This window comes from Carassius gibelio, chromosome B25 (genome assembly GCF_023724105.1).
Source record: "Carassius gibelio isolate Cgi1373 ecotype wild population from Czech Republic chromosome B25, carGib1.2-hapl.c, whole genome shotgun sequence".
Taxonomy (NCBI): domain Eukaryota; kingdom Metazoa; phylum Chordata; class Actinopteri; order Cypriniformes; family Cyprinidae; genus Carassius; species Carassius gibelio.
Window position 1 is genome coordinate 9,352,249 of NC_068420.1, and position 14,261 is coordinate 9,366,509.

At 35.1% G+C, this 14,261-nt stretch overlaps 1 protein-coding gene across 2 annotated transcripts in view; it reads right to left on the bottom strand.

Moving 5' to 3' along the window:
* Positions 1 to 10,465, bottom strand: part of LOC128014143 (NT-3 growth factor receptor) — a 238,740-nt gene extending 228,275 nt beyond the window's left edge. The window contains exons 1-2 of one of the 2 annotated variants that reach the window (XM_052597475.1): positions 10,347 to 10,420; positions 9,067 to 9,184 (exon numbers count right to left, since the gene is read on the bottom strand). In XM_052597475.1, coding sequence (XP_052453435.1) covers positions 9,067 to 9,184; positions 10,347 to 10,362 — 134 coding nt within the window. In that variant the 5' untranslated portion in view covers positions 10,363 to 10,420. Of the gene's footprint in view, positions 1 to 9,066; positions 9,185 to 10,346 lie in introns of both variants that reach the window. The other variant, XM_052597476.1, reaches the window with a different exon arrangement.
* Between the last annotated feature and the right edge of the window lie 3,796 nt (positions 10,466 to 14,261).

Here is a 14,261-nt window from a genome sequence, read left to right on the forward strand (position 1 = left end):
ACTGAAAAAACTACATGTCAACAGTCTTGTTTTAAAGGTGCTCATCAAGTGCTTACTTGGTCTGTACAGTTAACTTGTATAAGAAGTTCCAAGGTTTTTATATGGAAGAATACAGTTACAGTGACTTGTGGCTGAATTAAAAATAAATAAATAAATAAATAAGAAGAATGATGTTCTTGATGTCCTTTAAGTAAACTTTTGAGATTCATGGGATGCAACAGAATAGACATGTCACTCAAATCCATAGTGACAAAACATTAGTCAAGTTAAATAAAAAAAAAGTTACCTTAGTAGAATTAGGATTCAGAATGAAATCACACTTTAATATCTTAAAAGGACAGTCCACCCCAAAATTCAAATTCAGTTATCATTTATGTCGTTTTTTTCATTGTGTGGACCTCAAAATATATTTTATAGAATTTTCAACCATTTTTGTGAGATAAAAGACAATGGGGTCCAAAACACTTTCAGTGATTTTCACTGTATTGTAAATACATAAATAAATTCATTAATCAAACTCGACAGAAGAAAATTATAACAGGTTTGGACCAACACATAGGTGAGTAAAGAACCATTTGAATTTTTTGTTGAACTTAACTGTAACATGTCTTTCTCATAAAGCATTCAGTCTATTCGGAACACCACAGTACAGAGATGTTACATTATACAGAGTAAATCTCTCCAGAAAAGCTCAAACAACTCCACTAACACACACTGGCCCATCTCCTAAAGCCTGGATCAAACCACACTCTGATCTGAACTTACATGAAACCCAAAGAGCCCCATCTTGTTGGCACGTCTCTACTTTTGAAGTGAAATACACATTAATGACCTCTGTCTGGCATCACTTGCTTGTCATTCTAAAGCATCATCCACCAGACTGATTGGGGAGCCCCTTCCGCCTGCTAAATGATACATCAAAACAGTTCATCCGTCAGCATTGATTAGAAATGGATTCATCAAGAGTTGATTAGAGGCAGAAGAAGGGAGTTCATTCGATTCATCATCCTAGCCTGCTAGAAATTAAGTATAATTAAGTAACATTGGATTTAGAACTTTAAAATCACACACAAGGAAAATAAGTAAAGTTCCAATTAGCGTGATCTAAAGATAAATGACCTTGCTGATTTTCAAAATATTTTGTTCATATAAAATTAACAATATTAATGGTTAGATCATGGACAAAAAGTATATTTTAATGATAGATGTACCTTGTGCATTTAGCAGTGGATATGAAATTATGGCTGATGTTCAAGTAATGCAATAAGAAAGACCTGAAGTGTTCTGTGCAAAACAGTACAAAACAGTTAAGTGTTTAAAAGGCTGACAAATATTCACAACTAAAATCAACCAATGGTATCAAAAAATATGCGTTGAGTATTTTCAATACTGAGCATTTCATTTTAACATCCCTGCGCTAACTGAAGTTGCTCAGCAGTTCACCTTTGTTATTGCAGTGCCTTTAAACATGAAAACATCACACAACTTGGTTTCAAGCAATAGAACAAGCTGCACCGAATGATTAATAATAATAATGATAATTAGAATATTATGCAAAGTTGAGAATGTATTGGGATAAAATTCAAAGCAGATTTATCACCTGTACCCACCATATAAGTTTGAGTTTCTATTAAGACAAAACAAGGAGATTCGGGTTAGGCCACATAATCACAGTACTGTACCTCAAATGTATGTAGTAGATGCAATGCATTCACAAGGACTCCTCTTAGACTCAAAAACTCGTACTAGTAATAAAGACTGGAATCAAAAAAAGTGAAATGCAATCAATCAAATGACTCAGCTCATCTTATCCGTGTAGCTCATCTCATTTAATTTCATCAAATAAGCAGCCTAGACACATTCCCCAGCTGCAGTTCAGTTGCCAGCTTATATTGTGATCTTCCTGTGCCACGACGCAAGCTATGATGGAGCATTATGTTCTTGTCCTAACGCTTCTGCCAGTGTTCCAGAATGAGCCTGCCAATTCAAGAATACCCCGACTGGTGCTCCAAATACTAATTTCCCAGGGCATTGTGAGCTCAACTCCGAATCTGTTCAACCAACCGAACCCTCCCAGATCCGGCAACCTGGGTAGCTGCTGATGTAATTGATCCATTTGTTTAGCAAAGAAAGAAAAACAATTTAACCCCACTACCTCTGCCAAGCCGAGAGCTGTCAGTCATTTTCTTTGTGGAGCAAAGGAGGAGACAGTCACTTCAGTTGGCGAGTTAGTGACCAGTGAGAGCGCAAAACAAGTCCTTCACAGACAAATTGAACATGCAACACATCGAGGAGGATCGATTTAATAGCAGTTTAATTGGACTCAGTGGCTTGCTTCATTGGCTTTGTTCATGAGGTGAAAAAAAAAGGTGTCACCATTCTTGAATTCCCACTATCACTAACGCCAACTCATCCCCCCAACTCACACAAATGCGAACTACATCAGGAGCACCACCACAACTTTCAGAGGAATAAATGAATGTCTGAAGAACGGATCAATAGAGCAAAGGTTTGGATCCAATGGGAAACGGAAAGATGAGACAGTCAAAGGCACTCGCATACACACCAAAGGGTCAAGACTCTCAGTGAAAGACTAGTTCTTTATAAACACACACACACAGACACACAGCTGAAGAGAATTCTGGGAAAAACTCTGACTTGGTTTGTGACTGACTCTCTGGCCTTCACAGGACTGACAAAGAACGATCCCACAATGGTCTCTCAGGACATATTGATTGAGTTGGATTCAAGTGGCCTCTTTTTTCCTCCCCTTCCACTGCTTTGAGTTTTTCCTACTCCTCCTCTGTCCCTTTTGGTTCTCCAAAGCAGATAGAGAAAGTAACTACCTTTAGGGAGCTGCCGAGGGATAATAGTAGTTATTGCTGTTCCTTGCTTTTGTAGGAGTGGTGTAGAGTAGTCGGACAAGTGATCAGAAGTGTCAGTGTAGCCGGAATGAAGACAGGCAGAAATAAGGGTGGGGTTTTTCCAAGACCTTTAGAAGTCTTAAAGGTCAAGAGAAGCATTCCCTTTCATTCTTAAGAGCTGGTTACTGGATTGTAAGGTCCATCATTAACTGTAAAGTGGACTTCAAAATCAAAGGAACAGTGATGATTTGCTGGTACAAAGGTTGTGCTTCCCTCTCATTGCACTTGTTCAGAAGGTTGGGTGCTGCAAATGGACTCTGGTCATCTGAGACCGAGATTTCAAGACAGCAATAGTTTGGTATGAAAGCCTTGCTGTCTAGGATACTGAACGGAGTTGAGTTTGGTTAGACTTGTATTAACCCTAGAGTTCAAAAATCACCAGTAAGGTTGAAGAGTTCTGGCACAAAAGGTTACAGTCCTGGAAGTCCAAACTTGCAGACATGTGAACAGAGATCAGACTGTCACAAATCTTTTTTTATTTTCTCAAAGAGAATCAGATTGGAAGTTAAAAGGAAGTGGAAAGTGGATGAGCATGCATTTTTGATTTGGCATGCACGTTGCAAGAAATAGTTCACCCTAAAATGCCAAATCCATCACCATTTAAATCCTGTTATGTCATTCCAAACGTGTATCACTTGGAATGACATGATGATTCGATTCCAAGCTAAAACCAATGATTTTTTATTTTGGGGTGACCTGTTGCTTTAAGTATTGTTCACTTTCGGTAGGGCTGTGCAAAAAAAATTGAATGCGATTTTCATGCGCATCTCATCAGTAAAGATGCTCCAGTAATTAGAAGTATATCTCCAGCACATGCGTTCAGATCAGGGTTGCCAGGTTTTCACAACAAATCCTGCCCAGTTGCTTCTTAAAACTAGTCTAAAACAAGCCCAATCGCGTTTCCGGGAGGTTCCCCGATAAAAAATGCTTCCCGGGGTTAAAATATACATTTTTTTGTAAGGGTTGCCCTGGTAAAATTCGCATTTTAGATGCTAAATATCACGTTATTGGTATTGGGGCTGCTTCAAACCGTGGACATGAAAAACATTCGCAGACTTGGCAACACTGGTTCAGGTGGAGCGGCAGTTACTACACAGAGCCGTAGTCTACCGACAACTAACACAAAGTCATTTTCAAAATCGACAAAGAATCGCCTGCGATTTTAACATCAATTTTGTGTAGATTGTCAGTGAATTACGACTCGGTGTAGTAAATGCCAACCAGTGTTGCCAAGTCTGTGGTTGTTTTTCATGTCCGCGGGTCAAAGCGACCCCAATACAAATAATGTGATATTTAGCCCCTAAAATGCGAATTTTACCAAGGCAACCCTGCTAAAAAAAAACACATATTTTACCCTGGGAAGCAATGTTTGTTTTATCTGGGAACCTTCTGGAAGCGCGGTTGGGCTAGTTTTGGACTAGTTTTGAGAAGCAACTGGGCATGATTTGTTGTGAAAACCTGGCAACCCTGATCTGAACGCACGTGCTAGGGATATACTTCTAATTACTGGAGCGTCTTTACTGATGAGATGCGCATGAAAATCGCATTCGATTTTTTGCACATCCCTAACTTTCGGTGTGTGTGTGCACTCTCCAGTTAAGACATCTCCCACCTGAATTCTTTGTTCCATCTCTGGCCACACCAGAAATAGACTTGTTACAGCCCTCAGATCTCTAGAGAATCACTGTCCCCCTCTGGTCTACAGGTCTCCAAATCAAACGCCTGTTCAGATTTGTTCTGTTCTAATGCCTCGAGAGACAAAGAAGGAGGCCGTCGCAGTTATGGACACTCCAATTCTTTCCTTTTTCTTGATCCCTAATTCACTGGCTGTATTCATCAGTTGCTTCTGCCATCAGTTATTCATTACTGGTGCCTCGGACTCTATCAAGATAATTGCCCCACTCAGATCAACAGCCAGCAGGGGGGCTGTGCAATATACAGTGCCTCATCTTCAATGAGCCTCAGCTGTGCTGTTTAGCATAAGCCACGCAAGAAGGTGATGTCACCGATGATGAGCAGTAGATGAAGACTGTCGCTCGAGGTGTTGAGTGTCGTCCCTCAAATCTGACAACTTGGTGATCCTTTCATACACAAACACACAAACTCTAGACACATTTCCAGTCCTCGACCGGTAGAATGAATGGGTTCAGAAATTGCTTTTTTTGCCATCATGGGGGTGCATGGCAATAAATACATTGGAGTGGAAGTGCTTGACATCCACATGCCATCTGCTCAGCCATGGGCCCTGCCAGAAAGGGAATAAGGTGGCATTTCTCAAGTTGACATGCATGTCAGTGTTTTGAAGAAACGGTGAGGGAGCTGGTGGAGGGTATAAAAAGGAAGAAAGAATAAAAGGGGGGGGGGGGTGTACTGTACTGCACCTAAGACATCTGTGATTAATTCCATCTTAAAGTGAGCGTGGACTCATGAGGTGTAAATATCATTATTCTTTGTGTGGCTTGTGGCTTTTCTGTCAAGCACCATTTGCAAAGCTGCTAATAAAAAAGTGAAGAAACAAACCTAAGCCAAGAATATGTTCTGTTCTTAATACTGTAATGTACTTAAGATAACAGTTTACACAAGACATATTTAGGTGAATAAAACATAAATCTATCAATTCCCTGAGAACATTAATAAGTTATCAATTTTAAACAGACCAAATTCACAAGACCAAGGTTAATCTATAATAAGTAAAGTGTGTTGCAAGACAGTTAGCCCACAATGGCAAGTTTGTGTCTGGTCTATAACATCGATAATATTCAATGTAATAATCATATATATTCTCCTCAGCAGTCTCCTTTGGCTTTCTGTAAATAAAGGTGATACACACACACACACACACACAAGAAAAGAAAACAAAATATTGTATAAATTATGGCTGTAGTAGAAATATGAGATTAAATTAGTCTCAAATTTACAAACAAATGCATGCACAATTATCCATGAACTTCATAAATGTTGCAAAGGTCTCTTACTATCCAGAACCAAATGCATATCAACTTGTGTCTGTGAAATTCAGAATTACATGAACATGCAGTGGTTTGTACAATTAGAAATATATGTTTGTCAATAAAGATGTTTTCTTTTGTAGTAGTGTAGTATAGTCAGGATTTGCAACAAGGAAGATGTGCTTTTGTACACCACATCACACGTTAGAAATGCAAACATGCACAAATCATGATTCTTTAATACAAAATCTAACATTTGTATTCACAAATATGTCTCAATTTATTTGTTTGATGGCAAAGTGGAATTATCAACAGCCGTTACTCCAGTCTTTAATGTCACATGATCCTGCTAACATGCTGATTTGGTCCTCAAGAAACATTTCTGATTATCAATATTGAAAACAGTTGTGCTATATTATATTTTTTGGAAACTAAATCGTATTCAGGAATCTTTGATGAATAAAATGTTCAAAAGAACAGCCTTTATTTTGAAACGGAAATCTTTTGAAACAATTGTAAATGTCTTTACTGTCACTTTTTATCAATTTAATCTATCTTTGCCGAAAAAAATAAGCGTAATTTCTTAAAAAACAAAACAAAACAAAAAAAGTTTGAATGGTAGTGTACATTGTTCTATATATAATATATTGAAGTTTCCTACACCCAGCCGGAAATCTCTAAAAAGATAAGCAGTTGCTTTAGGAAGATGCAATTTAAACGTCTGCGAGTAGAAAAAGGTTGATGTTTATTTGCTTCCGAATCGCTGCAGTATTCTTCCTGGAGCTGTGCTTTGTTCAGCATTATTGGGAGTGGACAGGCAGAAAAAAAAAAAAGCATAAACATGATTCAGATTGACAGTGAAACACTTCACAGTCCAAAAGCTGACAGCTTTGGTTTGGAAAAGCCTTGATAAGTGTGACACGTTACATTTGCGTTGTAATCTGAATATTGCATCATATTAACAACATTATTCAAGAATGCATACTGGCTGCATATTTATCTTATGGTTTACAGCCATACCACGATGGCCTCATCCAGAGAATTAAAGAGGAATTGGCTGGTTAATCTCATCCTGTACTATACAAATGAGTCAAAATTTGGAGAGAGATATCCACGCCATTTGGGAATCTCCAGAGGGCAATGCCATAAAAGTGATGGCCCTGTTCCATTAAGAACAGATATAAAGACGCTAAGACGTCTTGGCCTGGAGCTGACAGTGGAATAAACCCAGCACTATAGAGATGTAAGAGTTCTGTCACAAACACAACATGCCACTTTAATCTTGCTTTTTTTTTTTAATTCTGTTTATGCTATTAATGAACATCCTGATGAATGATTAAGCAAGTTTTTGTTGACAGCTCCAAAGTAAGAAACAAATGGTCTCTGTAAGGCATTTCCAAACAGGCAAAATTTGGGTCTGTTGTTGGTTGGTTAACTCGGTGCAACAGAGCATGATGAATTCAGAGGACTGTGATTAAATATATACTTCACAAATCTTAACGTGAGCGGGAAAATGTGCCTAACAATACACCTATCATTTCATTTAACGCTCAAAGGAGCTTCAGATTCTCTTTACAAATGTTAGCTTTTTTAAAATTGATAAAAAATAAAAATAAAACAGCATCAATTTTCACTATGGTGCCATCATTTATATGCTACAATCCAAAGTATAACATTTAAGCATGCACAAACATGTAAATCTGCAGCAGTAATAACTTTTCTCTGAGAATCCATTACAGGTGAAATAAATAAGACTACTTGAAATCAAGAGTGTAGTGCTCTGCTGTATTCCAATGGAGATTTTGTGACATTTACTTTATCCTATTTACTCATGTTTTCATCACCACATGATGTCACATACTGAAACTCTTCAGCTGTTGTTTACTAGTCAAGACCACTTTCATTTTTAAAGATTAGAAATTGTGGTGGCTTATGATCCATTTGCTTAAACTTGTTGTCATTCTTATCTGACATTTCAAATGACTTCCAGAGCCCATGTTAAGCTCCGCATTTGATCCCCATGTAATACACACTGTGTTATTTTGTGTCACATTGTTGGGCGAGAATCACCAGAAGCCTCATGACAACACAATGAAATATGATATACATTTGTAACATTTTGCAACAACGTGCAATGTTGTGTTTGTGAAATTACAAACTTTTCAAATTAATGATTTAATCTGTTTTCCTGCGTTAGTTGTTTGTGTGGAGCCCTCAGGAATTAGTAAATGTATGCACAAAACCCACAGTCTGTGCCAAAATTAAACCCAGATGGAAGATTGATACCTGGCATCCTTGCATTGTTGTCCATTTCCAAAAAATTTAATTAAAAAAAATATATAAAATATAATTTTATAATATTATATTATATATATTATATAAATGTAATATATAATATTATTATAAATTAATATAATAGCATTGCAGTACCATGCTGTATTGATTTACCCAATTGTAAACAAAATCTCTAGAAAAGTTACTAGGATATTATAGCATTTGTTTAATGACAACAATTGTTAAATGTAAAAATAAGGCAATATTAAGAAAGGATTTGTTTTGTTTGACATTTGAGTTATTAACATGACTGGTTTCATATGAAGAATTCATCATGATTCTGAGAGGACTGGGATTTCTTAGGCAGTATAAGAAGAATCCCATTGAAATAAACAAGGCTTAAATGTCTAAAACCGTAATAAAAAGAAATGTCCCAGTTGCTCAAACAAGGTTAAAATACATTAGAAATAAACAATATACACCGATCACTGACATTCCTTGTTGAATAGGATTATATTTCACTGAGGACCCTGAAGTTAACCAGAAACATTTATTTAAATCAAATGGAAATAAAAATCACAATGTACTTCTGTTAGAAAATAAATGAATAAATAAATAAAATGATGTGGCCTCCTCAGGGAAATCTAGACCAATTCAAACAGGGTATAAGATCAGGAAGAAACTGTAATTAAAAAAATAACAATAAAAAATAAGTCCCAATATATATATACATATATTTCTCTCATGACAACTCTCAGAGAGTTTAACATAATGTACATGACCACGTTAATGTGTTTGGTCTTGGTATAGAGACTTGTTACTGTAAAATATCCACAGACATGCTGCTGTGAGCATGTGGGAAATATTATATACTGTATCATATATGAAACAATCCCCATATACAACATACATGAAATTACCTTGTAGCAGATCTATACAGGTGGAGCTGGGGGAGGTGGAGGGTTCTGAAGCACAATTCAACTGCTACAGCAAGTACTAGCCACGCATTTGAATGCTGAGCAGAAACGTCATTGGCTACTGATATGAAAAGAAACCAACCTGAGCCATGTGAATAATGATGTGATTATTTCAGACTGAGTAAGTTTCATGACATGACTTGTATTTAATCTATCTTTATACATACACACAAACACACAAAACCTTACATTTCCTACTAATCTCAGCCAAGTTTCATCCACAGGGATGAAAATAAAGGATCGATGGTTAAACTTATAATCTACCCTGTGTAGGATTTCAAAGCACTTTTAATCAAACAAAACCTTAAACTAAGATTTGAATAGGGGTGTGCTTTCAGATTATAAGGTTTAATGGCACAGAATGCAGATTTCTATATTATGCCACCTCAGCAGAAAGAAGCACAGACAGAAAGAGAAGCTAAATGTAAGAGATCATTGGGTCATTCAAGCTTTACATGTCCTGCAGGTCCTAAGTGACATTTAAAGCCAAATTAGCAGCATATTTCAGCATAAAAATACCATGGGAATCAATTTATCCAACGCAGCATAGATGACCTACAAATATAGTTTGAATATTCAGATGCTAAAATGTTTTGAGCCCATATACACCTATATGTACTGTTGTGAACCTGTGATGAGACTACACCGACTCTCAGACTGACGTCTTTTCACATCTCTTTGTCTTTCTTGCTAAAGAAGGGAAAGCAGCAGTTGGAGCAACAGATGGCTCAAGGAGCGAAAACTAAAGAGCTCTCTGCTGGTGACGCAGTAAGGAAACTTGAGAGAGAAAAACATCCATGTGTGCTGCACAGTCATTCATCCTTATGATGTCTTCTAGTTTACTTTATGCTCAAGATGTGCGTAGTGATGTTTACATTTGTAGTGGCTACCTACTGTCATTTTAATGAGCAAAAAATTTAAATAACACTCTTAAAAATCAATCAATCAAAAGATAATTTCACAGGATCAACACACGTGTCAAAGTCAATTCAAAAGCTACCAACAACCATCAACAAATCAACCCTTGTAAAAACTCAATTAATCCTGCAAACAAATACAACGCAGCATTAGATGCCTAATACTGTGTTGTATATGGAGAGATGCACACAATGCAGTGGCAGTCATGAGAGATTTGGCTTTATCATACATCTAGCACATACATGTGAAGGGCCTTCCCCAAATCCCAAAAGCACCCAGGTGGACATAAAAAAATTCAGTCAAACCCATTCCTGAAGACATGTACAATTCTTTGGGGGTTTCTTGTACTGTATAAAATCCACCTGGAAAAGATTTTTGTTTGTAGGCCACATGGTTTGAATGAGTGTTTGATTGGCAGGTGCTCTTAAAGGGAAAGTGACAAGATTTCTGTCTTAAAGGGCCAGTGAATATTTATGCCAGATCGCCACAAGTAAAGGGTAGAATGGTCAAGATCTACACAAAAGTCATTTGTAACTGAAGATTATATCGCATTTTTTATATGTAAGGCTTAAAATGGTTACTTATATATACTTATATATATTTTTGTTTTCACCTCTGGAGAAAAGTTTGGAATATTTTATGTGGATGTTATGGTCTCTTATGCTCATCAAGGCTGTATTTTGTCCATCAAAATATAATAAAATCAGTAATTTTGAGGAATATTACTACTGTAACATTTAAAATAACTTTTTTTTCCTAGTTGAATATTTTTCAAAATGTAATTTATTCCTGTGCTGACAAAGCTGAATTTTCAGCATCATTACATATAATAATGAATTCTGAAGGATGATTTTACATTGAAGACTGGGGTAATTCATCTTTGCCATCTCATAAATAAATTCAATTTTAAATTATATTAAAATAAATAAAAGGATTTTTAAAATTGTTATAACATTTTACAATATAACTGTTTCACTTTTTAAAATTTTGATCAAATAAATAAAGCTTTGGTCAGCATAAGTGACGTCTTTAAAACATTAAAAAATGTTTTTAAAAAAGTTTTCTTTAATTTATTTAAAACATTTCATATTCAAGCAGGTTTGTTGTTGAAATTTTATAATTGTTGTTTATTAATATTATTTTGTCTTTATTAAGTATATTTATTAAATGCATTATTTCTTTGTTACTGTCAAAATTTGTGGCAAAAAAAGGTGTTTGTGAATGTGAAAGCAGGATTGTGTGTGTGAAGAACAATTGCATAATTATGCTACTGAGTCAGAAAGTGAAGCGTTGTGACTCAACCTTTGTAAGATCCATTTCCCTCTGTCTGTTTCTCACCCTCTCTGAGTAACAGCGTGTGTGGTCTCAGCGTGGGCGAAAGGATACACTCCCTCTTTATTACATTTTTCCCTGTTCCTCACACTCACCGAACAAAAGAATACAAGCTGAAGCAGAAAGCAGTCACACTGTCACAAACCTGCAGCCGAATCGTTGTCTGCGCAGTGACAGAAAGAGCAAGGTGTGAATAAATTATACCTCGGAAAGAACAGCATTTTAGATCTAGCTTTTGAAACAAGCAGTGAATTAATTAAATCATAGCAGGGTGGGATCAGAGTGGTGGTCATTTAATGGTCAAACACACTAGAGCTGTTGGCATTTTCCCAAGGAATTAGACAGTCACTGAACTGTTCTGGCTTTGACATACACATATCCCGTTGTCAATGTAGTGTAAAACGTGATTGTTTGCTACAAGCCAATTAACAACAATTAACTATACACTGGTCATTCTATGAACTAATGTTCCTTCTACTAACATGAATTCTGTTAATATAAAGTATACAATTATGTTTTTGGAAGTTGGTGGTAACATGGTTGACAGAATGTTATAAAATTACAAGCTGCTTGAAAACAAAATTGCAGATACTATATATATATATATATATATATATATATATATATATATATATATATATATATATATATATATATATATATATATATATATATATATATATATATATATATATATATATATATATTATAACCATTATAAATTATAAATAATGTCATGGTATCAGGATTTACATATTGATATCCATATAAAAATGTGTAGATGATTAAAATAGGATTAAACTTGATAAAACTTGCACTTGAAGAGTCTTTTGATTCATTATTTATATTTTTTCTTGTTTATAGAATACAATTTAAAAAAACATTACTTATGGTATATTCCTGTATATATATAATCATTACTTTTAAATATTATATATATATATATATATATATATATATATATATATATATATATATATATATATATATATATATATATATATATATATATATATATATATATATTTATATATATATATATATATATATATATATATATATATATATATATATATATATATATATATATATATATATATTTAATATACAAATCATATAAATAATTAGGAACCTTCTATTCATAAAATAATCCTCAAAAACAAAAGAAAATAAAAAAGAAAATATACTAAGTAGCATAACCATGTTACACATTGATGATATTATCAAATGTTCCTTGCACACCAAATCATAATATTATATTGATTTCTGAAATATTGTGTGACTGGAGTAATGATGCTTTAAAAAAATCATATTTGCATCACAGGAATAAATTACACTATAAAATACGTTTGAATGGAATAGTATTTTAAATTGAACAAATATTTCACAATATTACTATTTTATATGTTTAATCAAATAAATGCAGCTTTCTTATTTCAATACCACAAATAAATATCCCCAGTTATCATCAAAAGAGAAAAATATGTTTAAAAATCTTTGTAAAATGATTCTTCTGAGGGGCTGATATAAAAGAAGCATACTGTCTGTAACAGAAAATTCAAGCTCATAATTTCCACCCTGGACAAAACTGGAGAGAGAGAGAAAAAAAAATAATTGAAAAGTTTTCAGAAAAAAATGGCATGAATCGTCAGTGTATTTATATACTGTATGTTTACCAGTGGCATTTGACTATATGAAGACACCAGTGATTCAGCACACAGTTCTTTAATGCCAACAATGTGTCAACCAATGGGGAAACTCAATTCCTGTGTGAAAACAAAATGACAGAATAAGCCTCACATGATGGTGTTTTTTTTTTTTTTTTTTTTTTTTGCTTCTGTTTTCGTGTGCCAAATAGCATTGAGTTGCACTCTGTCTAATGTTAAGGGTGAAATCTCATCATGTCCCTCATTCGGGCCAATTCATCAATGTCAAGAATCCATTTTAGGGCACCCATAGGGACAATTTAGTTTTCTACTAGCAGAGCCCATGTCTTTTAACCAACCAGACAAACCTTTTAAGCCCCCACTGCCATTCTCAGGAGGTTGATGGGTGTGTCCTGGATGACTCCAACAAGGCTGGTAGAACATCTGCTGGTAATGGAGAAGATGGACCTCCACAAAGTGGGGTCAAAAGATGAAGATTACAATCCGGGAGACAACAGCTCTCTGCGGGCCATGACGGCGAGCTCTTCGGGTTCATTTTCAGCCATACTGCAGATCGAAGAGGATGGCGAAGGTCTTGGTTCTGCTGACCTGCAATCAGTGTACAGATGCACACATATATATGCCTTGAGTTTCAGTTCACAATGCCAGAAAACCTAGGTCAGATTGATTATTTCACCTGCCAAATAAAATGGCAGAAGCAAAATAATACACACACATACATATATACAAGAACCACTCTGATTTACATTCAAAATGCATTTTTAGGTCTGACATTATTCTTAATTACATAAATGCATGCATGGTTGTTTTACAGTGCTAAAGTAAATCCAAAGCATTTTTAGAATAGCATAAAGGGCTGAAAAAAACAATATCCTAAGTACTTCCCATTGAAACAACACTAATAATTCCCAAAGGCAGTGATCTATGTTGATCTTCCAGAAGAGCCAAACTGACCTCTTAAAAGGAAACACAGAAATGGGACTGAATGGGAATTCATTTATTTTGTTAATTTCATATAAAAATATAAATAGAACCAATGATGAAATCACGAGTGCCTTCGTCGTCTTTGTTTTTTATATTTAAAACAACAATAAACTCCTACTGAAAAACACCCTTCTAACATTAGGCTGCTTTTTATCAATTTTTTTTCTTGTCTCTATAGTAACGTTCATGCTTTTTTATTGATTTGCCTTTTCTTTTGCATGCCAAGCATTTGAAGCT